Here is a 16,849-nt window from a genome sequence, read left to right as displayed (position 1 = left end):
CATGGGGGAAAAGTTGCTTACAAGCTTGCCCACTTGCTTGCTGGCTCACTCATTGGCTCATGCTCAGCTAGCTGTCTTACATTTTATAGCTCATACCCACTTGCCTAGGGATGTACTTGCTGCCCAAGGCTGGCTGTGCCCTCCTAGATCAATTAGCCATCATGAAAAATGCCTCATAGAGATGCCGATTGGTCAGTCTGATCAAGGCAATCCCTCAAATTAAGTTTCTTTTTCCCAGGTGACTCTATTTTGTGTTGGGTTGACAAGCTAACCAGGACAGTCTGAGGTCTGACTAAAAAAGGGAGAGGCCTGGGGGTGTGTTAGCCTGGATGACATTCTCCTTTTTCAGCTTCCTAGCTGGCCTCATAGGCCAATTGCTCCTACTGCCTTGCCTTTCTGGTCTCAGTGAACTGCAGAGTTCAAATCCTCTGAACTATGAGCCAAAATGAACCTTTTTTCCCTAAGTTATTTTATTTTATTTTGGTCATGTTTTAGATCACAGTGGTGAGAAAGGTAACTAATACAAATCCCAAATCTAGAACAAAGCAAACTGATTGGATAATTTTTTAAAGAAGTAGTTGCTAAGAAGGATCAAGTGAAAAGTAGATAAATGACCAAGTAAGCCACAGCTTTGTTCCAATGGCAGTACAAGTTACTACAAATAGGACATTCAAACCCTGAGTAAGGGGCAGTTTGGGTCTTTCTAGGAGACCCCCACATCCTTTACTGAGGCCCCACATTTTATGCAACTTCAGAGAAGTGAGGAGGACACAAGTGAATAGTGCCAGCCACTACTCGAAACTTCAGGGAGACCTTTTCCACTGCTTCTCCCATAAATAACTTAGATTTAACTTCTGCATAAAGCTGAAAGACTTTGAGATGGAGTGGGAGGTTTTTAGGCTTAAGGAAACAGGAATTAATCAGATTGAGCAAAATGTAGACATTGAATGATTGCTGGATTGAGATAATTCCAGTTAACTCAGAGAAAATGATTGAGAAATTAGAGAAAAGCAAAAATATATGAAAGATAGGAGATGTCACACACATAAAATTAGTCCCTCAGGAAAAGAATCACAAGTAATAGGTGGGCTGAAATAGCACAAGGAGTTTCAGCAGAGTTTTATAGCATTTTCTCAGTGAGTAGACCTAATTTGATGAAGTTCTTGAATTTTTAGGATAAAGGACACATCATTGTGTGGGAAGCCTTGGGTGGTTTGGTACTTTCTGCTGGAGGTACATCATCCTCTGAAGGACCTTTGCTTAGATGTGCTAGTGGTAAAATTCTGTTAGTGGGTTGCCTGGCCATTGAGTGGGGTGGAGTATGTGCCCTGTAGTCTGATAGTGATGGGAATGAAAGGACATTTAAGGTGTAGACCACATGGTGTCAGTTTGGATATCTGGAATTGGCCAGAGATGGCAAACTCTAGATAAAGATAAACTCTAGATAACTCTAGATAAAGATAAAGCTAAAGATAACTGACACCGAATATTTGGGAATTCAGAGTGAACAGTGATAAAAAAAAAATCTGTTATATAACTGTTTCTGGCCAAATGCTATTTTTATGTGAATTTTGTATAAATAATGTCTTTGAGATCAGAGGTAAATGACCTTTTTCCCAGAGTGAATAAAGTATGTCACATCTGTTTGTGGCTCCTCAAATTTCTTTAGTTTTCTGCCTTCCTGAGACTCTGCTTCCCTAACGTTAGAGCTTGACCTCACAGATGATCCCTGGATTGCCAGCCATTGGGGGAAGTTTGTGAGGGAGATGGCTGAGCTATGGAAAACACCTGTTGCTCATTCCTGCATTCCTGCATTCCTGTGCATGTGTGTGTAGAAGGACACAGGTCTAGCTAGCACTAGAAACTTACAGCTAGCACTAGAAACACCAGAACTGTTAAAACACATGGACCTTTTTCTTCAATGGAAGAAATTGACATTTGATCACCTAGAAAGCTGGAGTGAATGTTGTTTAATAAGCTGTTACGCCAGCACCATAGTTTAAGATGCTTTCTATTTTTCATTGTAAAATTTTGGCTTCTTTGGTCAAAGTCACATGTTCGTAAGTGTGCAGAATTACGCCAGGGTCTTTGATTCAATTCCATTGATCCACCTGTCTGTTTTTATGTCAGTACCATGCAATAGTACTATTACTATTGCTCTATAATAGACCTTGAAATCAGGGATGGTGATACCTCCAGAAGTTCCTTTATTGTACAGGGTTGTTTCAGCTATTTTGGGTTTTTTGCTTTTCCACATGAAGTTGGGTATTGTTCTTTTGATAAGATTGCTATTTTTACTATGTTAATCCTACTGATGCAGGAGCATGGGAGATCTTTTCATCTTATATTTTCTCCAATTTCTTTCTTCAAAGACCTAAAGTTCTTGTCATACAGGTCTTTTTTTTTTTTTTTTTTTTTTTTTTTTTTTTTTTTGTTAGAGTTACCCCAAGATACTTTGTATTATTTGTGGCCATTGTAAAAGGTATTATTTCCCTGATTACTTTCTCAGCCCATTTATCATTTGTATATAGGAGGACTACTGACTTTTTTGAGTTAATCTTGTATCCCTCCACATTACTGAAGGTGTTTATCAGCTGTAAGAGTATCCTGGTAGAATTTATGTATATTATCATATCATCTGCAAAAAGAAAAAGTTTAACTGATTCCTTTAAATTTGTATTCCCTTGGTCTCCTTTTGTTATCTTATCATCCTAGCTAGAACTTCCAAGTACTACATTGAATAGATGGAGAGAGGGAGATAGCCTTGTTTTGTTCCTGATTTTAGTGGAATCACTTTTAATTTGATGTTAGCTACCAGCTTGCTGTATTTTGCTTTTGCTATGTTTAGGTATGTTCCTTGTATCCCGGATCCCTCCAGGACCTTTATCATGAAAGGGGTGTTAGATTTTTTTTTCCCCCCAAAGGCCTTTTCAGCTTCTAATGATATGATCATGTGGGTTTTTTTTTTTTCATTTTATTTATATGGTGGATTACATTGACAGGTTTTCATATGTTGAACCATTCTTGCATCTCTGGAGTGAAGTCTACTTGATCATGGTGGATGATTTTTTTTTTAATGTGTTCTTAGTTTTGGTTTGTTAATATTTTATTAAGTATTTTTGCATGTTCATGAAGGAAATTGATCTGTAATTCTCTTTCTTTATTGAGTCTTTCTGTGCTGTGGGTATCAGGGTAACTGTAGCCTCATAAAAAGAATTTGGCAGTGTTCCTTTTGTTTCTATTGTGTGGAGCAGTTTGAGGAATATTGATATTAGCTTCTTTGAAAGTTTGGTAGAATTGCTGAAACCATCTGCCCCTGAAATTTTTTTTTGGGCTGGGAGACTTTTAATGACTATTTCTATTTCTTTAAGGGTTATAAGTCTATAAATTGTTTATCTGGGTCTTGATTTATTTTTGGTATGTGATACCTATCAAGAAAATTGTCCATTTCTTTTAGATTCTTTTTTTTTTTTTTTTTTTTTTTTTTTGAGTACAGGTTTTTGAAGTATGACCTAATGAGTCTCTGGATTTACTCAGTGTTGTTTTGTCCTTTCTTTGGTTTTGTTTCTGATTTTGTTAGTTTAGATGTTTTCTCTTTGCCTTTTAGTTAGTTTGGATTTAGTTAGTTCATCTGGTTGATTTTTTTCAATGAACCAACTCTTTGTTTCATTGTTCTCTTTGTTTTTATTTTATTGATTTCAGCCCTGAGTTTGATTATTTCCTGCTCTCTATATCTATTCCTCCTGGGTGTGTTTGCTCTTTTTTGTTCTAGAGCTTTCGGGTGTACTGTTAAGTCACTAGTGTGAGATCTAATTATTTATGTAGGCACTTAGTACTGTGCACTTTCCTCTTAGTACTGCTTTCCTTGTGTTCCATAAGTGTGGGTGTGATGTGCATTCATTTTCATTGAATTCTAGGAAGTCTTTAATTTCTTTATTTCTTCCTTGACCCATTGGTGATTCAGTTGAGAGTTGTTTAGTTTCTATGAATTTGTAGGCTTTCTGTAGTTTGTGTTGTTGTTGAATTCTAACTTTAACCCATGGTGATTCAATAAGATACAGGGGGTATTCCAATTTTTTTTTGTATCTGTTGAGTTTTTCTTTGTGACTTAGTATGTGGTCAATTTTATAGAAAATTTATGAGGTGCTGAGAAGGTATATTCTTTTGTGTTTGTGTGAAATATTCTGTAGGTGTCTGTTAAGTCCATTTGAGCTATAACATCTGTTAGTTCCCTTATTTCTCTGTCAAGCTTCTGTCTGGCAGACCTGTCCATTGTGAGAATAGGGTGTTGAAATCTCCCACTATTAATGTGTGAAGTTTGATGTGTGATTTAAGCTTTAGTAATGTTTCTTTTACAAGTGTGAATGCCCTTGCATTTGGGGATAGATGGTCAGAATTGAGACTTCATCTTGATTGATTTTCCCCCCTTTGATGGATATGAGATGTACATCTCCATCCCTTTTGATTAATCTACCTATTTTGGTAGATATTAGGATAGCTACACTAGCTTGCTTCTTAGGTCCATTTGATTAGAAAAATCTTTTCCTAACTCTGTACTCTGAGGTAATGTCTGTCTTTGAAGTTGATATGTGTTTTCTTGTATGCAGCAGAAGGATTGATTCTGTTTTTATATCCATTCTGTTAGCCTATGTCTTTTTATAGGGAAGTGGAGTCCATTGATGTTAAGAGATATTAATGGCCATTGATTGTTAATTCTTGTTATTTTTTTAATTTAGTGGTGTGTGTGTGTGCGCGCATGCGTGTGTTTTCCTTTTTTGGGTTTTGCTGTTGTGAGATTATCTATTGTATGTGTTTTCATGGGTGTAGCTAACTTCCTTGGATTGGAGTTTTCCTTCTAGTAGTTTCTGTAGGGCAGAATTTGTGGATAGGTGTCGTTTAAATCTGGTTTTGTCATGAAATATCTTGTTTTCTCCATCTATGGTGATTGAGTGTTTTGCTGGATATAAGGCTGACATCCATGGTCTATTAGTGTCTGCAAAACATCTCTCCAGGCCCTTTTAGAGTCTTAATTGAGGTGGGTGTAGATCTGATAGGTTTGTCTTTACATGTTACTTGGCCTTTTTCCTTTGCAGCTCTTTGTATTATTTCTATATTCTGTATGTTTAGAGATTGGATTATTATGTGGCAAGGAGACTTTTTAAAAACTTTGTTCCTGTCTGTGTGGTGTTGTGTAAGCTTCTTGTGCCTTTATAGGCATGTCTTTATTTAGGTTGGGAAAGTTTTCTTCTATAATTTTGTTGAATATATTTTCTGTGCCTTGAGTTGGGATTCTTGTCCTTTTTCTATTCCTGTTAATTTTACATTTGGTCTTTTCATGGTTTCCCAGATTCCTTGTATGTTTTGTCTTAGGGATTTTTTGGATTTAACATTTTCTTCAAATGATGAATCTATTTTCCTCTATCAAATCTTCAACACCTGAGATTCTCTCTTTTATCTCTTGTACTCTGTTGGTGATGCTTGCATCTGTAGTTCCTGTTTGCTTACCCAGATTTTCCATGTCTGGAATTCCCTTGGTTTGTGTTTTCTTTATTATTTCTATTTCACTTTTCAAGTCTTGAACTGTTTCCATCACCTGTTTGGTTTTGTTTGTTTGTTTTTCTTGGCTTTCTTTAAGGGATTTGTTGATTTCTTCCAATTTTTGTTTGCCTTTTCCTCGATTTCTATAAGGGATTTTTTTCATTTCCTCTTTACGGGCCTGTATCATCTTTATCAGGTTGTTTTCTTGTGCTTCAGCTATATTGGGATATTCAGGTTTTGCTGTCATAGGATCACTGGGTTCTGGTGGTTCATATTGCCCTTTCTGTTATTGAATGTATTCTTACACTGGCGTTTACTTATCTGGATTTGGAATGATTGATTATAGGTCTGGGTGTTGATTCTTGTGCTTGTCTTTGTTGGGTGGATTTTTTTTTTTCTTTGTCTTCTGGCTTAGATAGCTAAGGGTTCTGGTGACTGGCAGCTCTTCAGGTTCAGTTGGGTGTCGAAGCTGAGGTTTGTGGTAGTTTTGGTGCCTAGATCTAGTGTATCTTCCTGTTCTTCTGACTGGTGTGGGCTATATCTGTGCCTGTTGAGTCTACTGGAGTTTTGGGGAAGGGCTGGCCACAGAGAGGATGATGAGGTGGGTGGAGCTGGGTGGCAGAATGGGTCTTGGGAGAAGAGACTCTAGTGGGTGGCAGCAGTGGTGGTTCAGGCTGCAGGCAGGTCTCTCATCTGCTGGTCAGCTGGAAGGCACTGTACCAGAGCAGTAGCATTCCACCAGAGTTGGAGGCTGTGTCCAGCTGTCTTGCTGTTGTTGAGATGGGAGAGGAAGGAGCACAGGATATGCCATGGGGCTTAAGGTCTGGTTACCTCTTTGTCTTTCTTAGATGAGGTCTAATTATGTAGCCCTGGCTGACCTGGAAATCCCTATGTGCACCAGGCAGGCGCAGAACTCACAGTGTTTGTCTTAAAGAAAGGTGCAGCAAATCCAGATCAGTAGAGCAGGCTCACCCTAACCAATCACCAACAGATTTCTCATTGAAAGTGGCAAATTCTACTTGGGGTCATCCTTGCAGTGACTCCAGCATACAACAAGGTGTGAGTCTCCTGATGCTCATTAGGAAGCAGTGCACCTGGCAAGAGTGGTTTTTTTTTGGTTTTTTTTTTTTTTTTTTTTTTTTTTTTTTTTTGCATAACTATGTTCTTCAGTTTTTTTTTTTTGTTTAAAAAACAAACAACCAAACAAACAAAATCTGAATGGAGTAAAGTTGTTTCTGCTTTTATAACATTTTGTGTCTGAAAAAAAATAGTGAGAGAGACAGAGAGGGGGAGGAGGAAGGTGGAAGAGAGAGAGAGAATGAGAATGACTGATAATTCTTCAGGGTCTACACAGAATAGCTAACTACTGAAAGAAGGGAAACTTTATGTAAGCCTCAGATCTTTTCATGGCAACATTCAGTGCCAGCTGTAACTTTCAAGGCAGCAGCATATGAAAGGTCCTGAGTATTTTACCCAGTCCAGGCACTGTTCACCCGAAATGGTATCGAGCAAGTGCTCTTAATCATCAGAGAACATCAGGAAAGGAATGCATGAGAGCTCTGTGCTTAAACATTATTTGAGCGAGGCATGGTATCTGTCATATGCCTGTAATCTTGGCACTTAGAATGTTTGGGTGAGAGGACCATAAGTTCAGGGCCTAGGCTGTACATAGTGAGACTGTCTCACAACCAAAACACCACTTGATGGTGAAACAACCAATAAAGAATTGAAGAGCTGAAGAAGTCATAGTAGAGGACTGTGATGATGCTGCTTCAGCTTGCACACAGACTCCACACTGAATCACTGTGGGATTAAAGTTACAAAATGGGCTGTGAATGTTATGAACATGGACACTGTAAGCTGTGGAGCACAATGAGGAGAAGAAATGGGATTGGAAATGTGAATACTAGGGTATTCAACCTCAAAGCAGAGAGCTAATAGATTCTAAAATTAAATATCAATGAGTGATTTTGCTGGTTTAATAAAAGCAGCAAGTAGTAATTACCATTGGGTAATTACTAAAACAAACTGAAATAATTTTCATACATTTTAAAAATAAATATCCTAAAGTATGCAAGTTAAAGTTAAATGCCACTTTATGTTTGTCACACTTAATAGATGTCTCTATTTTGTTATATTTGTTACTGTATACTAAGATAGAAGGAAAAGTTCATAGAAAAAAATGCTAACAAATGCCAGCATATTCTTCTCTACCCAGATCAGGAAATAACAGTTCACTAGTTCAGAGTAAGGCCCTGTATTGCTGCAGAGTCACAGAGACAATCAGGGTTCTATTATTAGTGTTACTTACTTTAAATAGATGTAAAAGTGTGGTAGAGCTAGTAATTCATAGTTTTGTGTATCTGTTTGCCTATCTTGTGATGCTTTCTAACACCAAGCTTCATCAGTAGACATTATTTTTAGTCTTTATAAAAATTATATTCAGTGCATCACTCCCTTTCTGCTTCCTGAGTACTGATATTAATGATGCAGATTGCTTCTTTAGCTTAACATTATTTTATAAATTTATTTTGAGATGTGTGTTTTTTGATGTTATATTAGACAGCTATGACTCGATCAATTTTGATAGACATTTGTTTCCTTTTTACTAGTATGTTTTGATAAACCTCTTTCCTATTTTTGTTGCCTTTGTGTGCAGAGGACAGCTTTTGGGAGTTGGGTTTCTCTTTCCACTATTGGGTTATAGGGATCCAACTCAGGTTTTCATGTTTGGAAGTAAGTGCCTTTACACAACCAAGCCATTTTACCAGCACTTGTTTTGGGTTTTATTGTTGTGGTTTGGTTGGTCCTCCCTCCTCTCCACAGAGATATGATCTTATTGTAGCCCTGACTGGCCTGGAATTATGTAGATTCTCAGAGATCCATCTGCTTCTCCCTCCTGAGTATTAGTATTGAAGGCGTTTATCACCATGCCAGCCCTTGCTTTTTTTCTTTTTCTTTTTGGTGGTAGTGCTAGTTTTTGAATCCAGGACCTTGTAGGTGCCAGGCAACTAATATTCTGCCACAGTATTACCTCCCAGACCTGTTTAGTTTTTGAAGCAGGGTTTCACACTGTTGCTCAAGCTGGCTTGGGATTCAGTTTGTAGCCTACATTAGGCCAGAAGTCACCACAGTCCTCCTGCTTCAGCCTTCTGTCACTGGAATTACAGGCATAGTCATAGTTCCCAACAGTAAGTCTAGTCTTACATTCTTTTATTTTTATGTATGTGTTTAGTCTCTGTGTATGAAACCTGAATGCAGTTGCCGTTGGAGCCAGAAGAAGGCATCAGAACCTCTGGAGATGAGCTGCCCAGTGTGGGTGCTGAGAACTGAACCTCGCTCCTCTGGAGCAAGTGCTCTTAGCACCGAGCCATCTCTCCAGTCCCACTTTTTTTTTTTTTTAATTTTAAATAAACTTAGATTATCCGGGTAAACTTAGAGAAAAGAAAAATTTACTTAAGGTAACAAAGAAACAGTGGCATTGGTTCTCTTTGTGCTTAGATTTCTTTTCAATTTTATAAAAATTAAAACTAATGGTTTAAAAAAATATTTTTTCCCCTTTGTATAGCTGTATTTTGTCAGTCTTCTGTCTATAAATGTATAGTAAGATGTTTGTAATAATGTTTCCTTACTTTTAGTATTTATTTCTGGTTGATGGAGTGTTAGGACATCCTTGAATTCAGTTTATTTTATTGTATTGGTTGTATTTTTCATGAGCATTTATGCATTTTATAATAGCAATAGGGTAAGTGTCTTATTTATTCTTCTATCACTATGGTAAAACATCATAACCAAGGTTGTGGTTAAAGAGAGCATTTAATTGAGCATTTAGAGGATTAGAGTCTGTGGTACAGAATAAAGGCATGGTGCAGGAACAGCTGAGAGCTCACATCTTGATCCAAAAGAAGGGAGTAGAGCAAGCACACTGGAAAAGTCTTGAAACCTCAAAGCCCACTCCCAGTGACACCTCCTCCAACAAGGCCACACCTCGTAATCTTTCCCAAACAGTTCCACCGACTGGAGATGAAGTATTCAAATGTGTGAGCCTATGGGAACCATTTTTAAACCGTCACAGTGGGTTTTCTTTTCTAAAAAATGACTATTTTAATTGATTGTGATTATTCAGTAATATATGAATAAGCATGAGCTGCATGGCAGGACTGTAGCTCATTTTCTGTGGGGGTGTTGCACCCAAGTTATTAAGTCTGTGAACTAGTACATGTGCATATGGATGGAGGCTGGAGGCCAACATCAGGGGTCCCCCTCTATTGTTCGGCACTTTTCCAGTTTGAGACAGGGTCTGTCATTTAACTTGAAACTCATCATTTTGGATAGACTGGCTGGCCAGCCCCATGGGACCTGTTTGTACCCTTCCACTACTGTGGTTGGAGTTGCAGAAAGGTGACTCCATACCCTGCTTTTACATGGGTGCTAAGGATCTGAAGTTAGATTCTCATGCTTGCTCAGTAGGTATTTACCCACTGAGCAATCACTCCAGTCCTAAAAGTATTTTTATTTTACTGATTTTATATTTTAGAATTCTTTATTGTGTGATTAAAATGTTATAATAGTAATTTAGCTTTCTTGAACAAATGGTTAGAAGAGATACTAATAATTTTCTTTTAAAATATTTATTCTTTGAAACATACACACACAACATATTTATAATTTTGATAATATCTACCCCAAATTCTCCCTTCCACTCCCTCCACCCCCCCCATGTATGTGCATGCTTATGTACACACATGTTGGTTCTCTTCTTCCACCATGTGGGTCCCAGGGATAGAATTCAGGTGGTCAGGCTTGTGCAGCAAGCACTTTTACTCACCAAAGCCATATTACCTTGGTAATATTACCATATTACCAAGTTATTTTCTTCTTATTATTTTCCTTTCTGTACTTTCCTTCAGTTTGTCATTATTAAATGAGTGAAAGTTGCTGTGAGCTATTAAGTCCCTTTATAACAAACTTCATATGGCTTGGATTGTTATGTAGAAGAGGTTTGCAGGAAGCTATAGAAACTCCCAGTGGATGGACATATCCCAGGATTGTGTAGTTGGCCTCCCCATTTTGAGTTCTCACATACTCAATTGGCCCAGGTATCAGGTATGCTTGCCAGAATAGCATGTGCCTCACTATAGCTCTGGTTGACTCATTGAAAAAAAAAAATCTCTGAACTGGATTATATCATAAATAAAATAATACAAGATGTTCTCTTTTGTCATTTGTTTGAAAATATGATCTGTTTGTTTTGTAGGTATGACCTGGTTTCAAGGGAATGGCTTCCACTAAACCAATCTGTGAACAGTGTGGTTGTAAGATATGGTCATTCTTTGGCATTACATAAGGTAAACTATCTCAACTTTACCAAGCACGAAGTTCAACTCTTCCTGTTGCTTTGTGTCATCGAATAGCTCTTCAGCTTTGGTTTTAATTGGTATAAACTTTGTTTGGCATGATGACAGTATATAATTGGCCAAGTTGTAATTGGAAATTGAAGTTGGAACTATTTTAATCCATGCTATTGTACTGGGATACTATGATTACAGTGCCAAATGGTTAAGAATGAAGATTAAAAAGTGTCAATGAGTTCCATGCCTATTAGCAAGTTTAGCCACATTGCAGTGTGACCGAATAATCATTTTCATTTCCTTGTTTTTGTGCATATGTTGTAAGATGAGGCAACTTTATTTCCAAGTTGTTTTATTCTTATCTCATGTGAAGGTGTTTTAGAGAGAAAAGAATGTGATTTATTTTATATTGCTCTTTCTCTATCCTTTTCTTAGTAATTCACTGAAAAGTACATTTTACTCATACTTCTTAAGCTAAGAATAAGAATGAGGTTGTAAATTAATCTTTTTCTGTTCTTAGGTATTAAAAGATTATTTTTATTTGATGTGTATGGGTGTTTTGCCTGCTTGTGTGCCTGTGCATGCTGTTTTACCAGAGGTCAGAAGAGTTTGGTTGTCAGCTGCTATGTGGGTTCTAGGAACCAAACTCTGGTCCTCCCCAAGAGCAGCAACTGTTTTAACTGCTATGCCATCTTTCCAGCCTTCGATTTAATTTTTTAGTGGTTTTAAAAAAATCCTGTTTACATCTTTCTTTTAGGATAAAATCTACATGTATGGAGGAAAAATTGATTCAACAGGGAATGTGACCAATGAATTGAGAGTATTTCATATTCATAATGAATCATGGGCATTGCTAACACCCAAAGCAAAGGAGCAGTATGCAGTAGTTGGACACTCAGCACACATTGTCACACTGGCAACTGGCCGTGTGGTCATGTTGGTTATTTTTGGTCATTGCCCACTCTATGGATATATAAGCATTGTGCAAGAGTATGACTTAGGTATGTATACGTTTTCCAGTGGATGGATCTTGAATATCAGATTGAGAACCCCTACTCTTACTATTTGGACAGTTTAACAAATTCAACCTAACCTTCACCCGGTACTTTGTCTTGAAGTAGTTAATATCAGTATATAACTGGTAAGATTCAGGTTGTTGATGCCCCTGTGTAACAAATATTTGTTACTGTCAGTTTGTAAGGAGCCAAAGATGGCACTAAATGCTTTGGGTATCAAAATAAACATAATGCAAAAAAAATAAATAAATAAAACTCTAAAGCAATTTTGTATAGTCCTTTAGAGGTTAGTTTAATGCAGTGTTATTTTACTTTAGGAAATAATTGTGTTAAATTTTATTGTTTTTCAAAATTGTGTAAAAGGAGTTTCAGAATTGAAATTTTGATAAAGTTGTTTAATAATGTACATCTGAAAATCATAAGGAATCACTGAAGGTCATAGGGAATGAAATGTCTGAGAGAAATCTGAATCTTTAACCTTTAAAACTTGTTTTAAAAATTTGTTCTTTGAAAATTTCATAGATGTATACAATATATCTTGATCATACTTGAATACTTGAATTTTTTTTTTTTTTTTAAATAGGGTTTCTCTGTGGCTTTGGAGATTATCCTGGAACTAGCTTTTGTAGACCAGGCTGGTCTCGAACTCACAAAGATCTGCCTCCTGAGTGCTGGGATTAAAGGCATACACCACCACCGCCCGGCTCTGCTGGAATTTTTAACTTGCTTGATTTTGTATAGTTCCTGTGTGCAGCAGCCTTCTCATGTTGAGAGGATGGCATTTCACAGATGTTTTCCTCATCCTCAGGCTCTTGCATTCTTTCTAAGATATTCCCTAAGTCTTGGGGCAGAGCTTGGTACACACCCTCCTGTACAAGGCTGAGCACTCCATCACATAGTCTCAGCACTCAGAACCTGGGATTAATCACTACCCAGTGCAACAAGAAGCTTCTTTGACCACAGCTCAAAGTGGCAACATAACTTCAGAAAGACAGTATCAATAGGTTCTTCTTGAGTCTATGGCTTCCTGAGCCATGAGTTTTGACTGTGCTTACTGAACAGTCCTTCCTTCTCTACTGTTGATGATCTTGTCACTACAGCACCAGGGGATACATCTTTGCTTTTCAAGTTAGTATTGTAGAATTCAGGGTCCAATATGGGGTAAGACCATTGATAGCTTCTTTCCCTCAGCAACCTACATAATGCCTTTCAGTGCTATGACAACTAGCCAACAGGGATGGCATTAATTGATCTGTTCAAGATTGATTTCTCCTAACCCTGCAACCAAATATGCAGTGTCTTCAGCAACAAGATTCTACCCTCTACTTATAGAGGGCAACCAAGAGCATGGCAATAGTCTTTATTGTTTTAGATACCTCCCAGACTAGTGACCTGTAGGGAGGTAACCTGTAACTGGCACTGAGATTTTGAGTTAGCATACAAACTTGCAGGCTTCCATAAGGCTTATCCATGCATCCTTAGTTTACTCTGCCCTCTAGTTGTATTTTTCACTTGGGTTGCAAGATCATAGGTTTCCGTATAGTTTTTTCCAGCACATTTCTTCCTTCTCCCATATTTCCCCATCCCTAGACTCTTGAGTCTTTAAGTGTTATAAAATTCCTTTCCTATATAGTATGTTAGAGCATTACACTATTTAGCACTTTGGTGTTGGCCACATGGCTTTGTTGTTAGGTTTTGTCTCCCCCCCCCCAACACTATTGGGGATTGAATCCAAGGTTTTTGTGCATACCTGACGAACACTACCATTAAGGTATGCCCCCAGAACTTTTTTTTTTTTTTTTTTTTTTTTTTTGAGATGTTGTCCAGGTAGGCCTCGAATTTGTCATCCTCCTACCTCATTTACCTGGTACCCGGGACTATAGGCCTGCACTGCCCAGGTCTGTCTAGGTGGCCTTCTTTATAAATAAGATGAAAATATACCCTGAGCTTTCTTCTTCTGTTATAAGCTGCATAGACTTTAATGTTTAAGTAATTTAAATAATTTAATGTTTAATAATAAGGAGCTTGCAGTATTGACTTTAACTGTCTTTTGCAGAAAAGAACACATGGAGTATACTACACACTCAGGGTGCTCTTGTGCAAGGGGGCTATGGCCACAGCAGTGTTTATGATCACAGGACCAAGGCACTATACATTCATGGTGGCTACAAGGCTTTCAGTGCCAATAAATACCGACTTGCAGATGACCTCTACAGATATGATGTGGATACCCAGATGTGGTGGGTGCTTTTCCTAGAGCTTTCTCTTGACGGTGTAGATTCTGTACAGGCAGTTGGTTGAAAAGTACTGTGTTGTGGTTTGTTTTATGTTTAGCATTGTATGTAACAAAATTAGGAAATAGATATGGTAAAAAGTTTAGATAGTATTTGTTTTATTGCTGTTAGCTTTTCTGTTGTTTTAGGATATTTAGAAAGTGCTTAGTGTTATGGACCTATTTCAGTTCTCATTCACTGAAGTCTACTATAGATTCCATATCTTCAGAATTCTCAGGAATAAAATTGGCTGATTTTATAAATACTTAAAAAAAATCCTTTCTTTTTTCCTTTTTGGTGTTGGGAAGCAAACCCAAGACTTTGCATATGAATAGGCTATACCATCAGTGTAACTTTTGTCTTGATGAGCAAGGTTCATTGTTGGGATCATTTGCTGGTTTTATCCTTTAAATCATCAAACAGGATGCTCTCATCCTAGCTGATCATTTTCCTCACTCTGAACTATAGCTCAGCCTGTACTTTTAGCAAATGTAAATAAATTTGAGTTATGAAATAATTATAAAGCACTGGTCTCCATCTCTGTCTCTCTGTCTCTGTCTCTGTCTCTCTCTCTCTCTCTCTTCCTGTTTCTCTGTCAATGTACATCAGAAGCCATGCTGTGGATGTAATTTTTCATTGTCATGAGGATCACTATCTTTAGTGCTGTGCACCACTGAGCCTAACAGTTGGAAGTTCTGTCTCTAGCTTTGGCTTTACTAATAAAACATTGAGCATAAATTTTGATCTGTATTTTTACATAATTCTTACTAGTAACTGGAATTATAGAGCCATATGGTATGACTATTTTAGGGCTCTTATTATAGTTTCCCCAAATTTTTAACAGATTTTTAGGAATTTTTTTAAAATTAAGTGGCCTATATATAGGTGAGAATCAAGTATTGAACACTTGATGCCAAAGTTATAAAGTAATTACATGTAAATTGCCAGATAGATAAGCATTCTTCTAAAACTAACCTTGTATTTATTATTTTTAAATAAACTCAAAAGGACCATTCTTAAGGACAGCCGATTTTTCCGTTACTTGCATACAGCTGTGATAGTGAGTGGAACCATGCTGGTGTTTGGAGGGAACACACACAACGACACATCCATGAGCCATGGCGCCAAATGCTTCTCCTCGGATTTTATGGCTTATGACATTGGTAAGTTTTCAAAGATGTTTTAACTTCAGAAGTATTTTCTTTGCCTGTGAGCAACCTTGAGGATTGATGTTAAAATAATTGTACCATTTGAAAGAAACCCAGTCAGGTGATGATGTTGCACACCTTTAATCCCAGCATTTGGGAGGCAGTGGCAGAGGCAGGTAGATCTCTAAGTTGGAGGCTAGTCTGCTCAACAGCAAATTCCAGGACAGCTAGAGTCACACAGAGAAACCATGTCTTGAAAATCTAAATTAAAAAAATAAACCAATAAAATAAAAAAATAAAGAAGTCCAAGTGATAGAATTTGTATTTATTTAAATAAGGGTATATATTTATTGAAAAACATTACTTTACATTAAACTACATTAAATTCTTTTTGAAGTCATTCTTGTTAATTGCTTGAATTCTTTTCTTTTAAGGCTGATTTAACTGGTATATCCTTTTTTATAACTGCTTTACATTGTAGTGGTGTGTAGTTGTAACCACAAGCATCATGTTGAGTCTGATGAGGTATGCATTAACTGTATGCCTGCCATTTTCTAAAAACCTTCACACATGCTTTTGATGTGAATGTGTGTGTGACCAGAAGAGGGCAGTGTTGATTTACTCCTGGAAAGTAAACATCTATGTTCTTTTGTATAAATACCATCAGATATTCTTTGTCTGTTTTTGTTTTTGCTTTTTGAGACAGGGTCTCACTATGTAGCTCTGACTGGTTTGGAGCTCATTATGTAGATCAAGGTGACCTTGAACTCAGAGAGGTCCTCCTGCCTCAGAAAGGTCCTCCTGCCTCTGACTCCTGAGTGCTGGGATTAAAAGTGTGCCACCACACCAGCTAGTTGTTCATTTTACAAATTACTCATATTGTGGCAAAATGCAAATAATAATGCCACCTTAATGTTTTAAGTAATTTAAGTGAAGCAGATATATTCATAATGTTATTCATGCTGTATCATCATCCATCTGCCCTTAAATAATAGTTCCTCTCTTCATCCTCAGTCCAGGCTCTTGAAATCATAGTCTTCTGATTGTCTATGGTTTTGACTGGTCTAGGTCTGGTGTTCATTTGAAAAAAAGATCTTGTTTATTTTTGTTTTATGTGTATGGGTGTTACCTACATATATGTTAAATAATACACATATGTTCAGTGTCCTTGGAAGCCAGAAGTAGGCATTGGATCCCTTGGAACTGGAATTACAGACAGTTGTGAGCTGAGATGTGGGTGCTGGATCCACACCCCAATCTCTGGAGGAGCAGTGGAGCAGTGAGTGTCTTTAAGTTCTGAGCCATTTTACAAGCCCTACGTGTTTGTTTGTTTGTTTTTAACAGATATGGTTGTGGTAGCCACTGGGTTTTTTTTTTTTTAAAGACTTTATTATGCATACAGTGTCCTGTCTGCATGCATACCTATATGCTAGAAGAAGATATCAGATCTCATTATAGATGGTTGTGAGCTGCCATGTGGTTGCTGAGAACTTAACTCAGGTCCTCAGGCAGAGCAGCCAGTG

The 16,849-nt window shown here is 37.4% G+C and overlaps 1 protein-coding gene across 1 annotated transcript in view; it reads left to right on the top strand.

Annotated features, from left to right (window-relative positions):
* Window positions 1-16,849, top strand: part of Atrn (attractin) — a 110,954-nt gene that overhangs the window by 36,687 nt on the left and 57,418 nt on the right. Inside the window, exons 7-10 of the mRNA XM_051183365.1 lie at window positions 10,796-10,886; window positions 11,647-11,890; window positions 13,962-14,145; window positions 15,187-15,341. Coding sequence (XP_051039322.1) covers window positions 10,796-10,886; window positions 11,647-11,890; window positions 13,962-14,145; window positions 15,187-15,341 — 674 coding nt within the window. The remainder of the gene's footprint in view (window positions 1-10,795; window positions 10,887-11,646; window positions 11,891-13,961; window positions 14,146-15,186; window positions 15,342-16,849) is intronic.

Source organism: Phodopus roborovskii, unplaced genomic scaffold (assembly GCF_943737965.1).
Source record: "Phodopus roborovskii unplaced genomic scaffold, PHOROB, whole genome shotgun sequence".
Classification (NCBI taxonomy): domain Eukaryota; kingdom Metazoa; phylum Chordata; class Mammalia; order Rodentia; family Cricetidae; genus Phodopus; species Phodopus roborovskii.
This window is presented reverse-complemented; position numbering and strand designations above follow the sequence as displayed.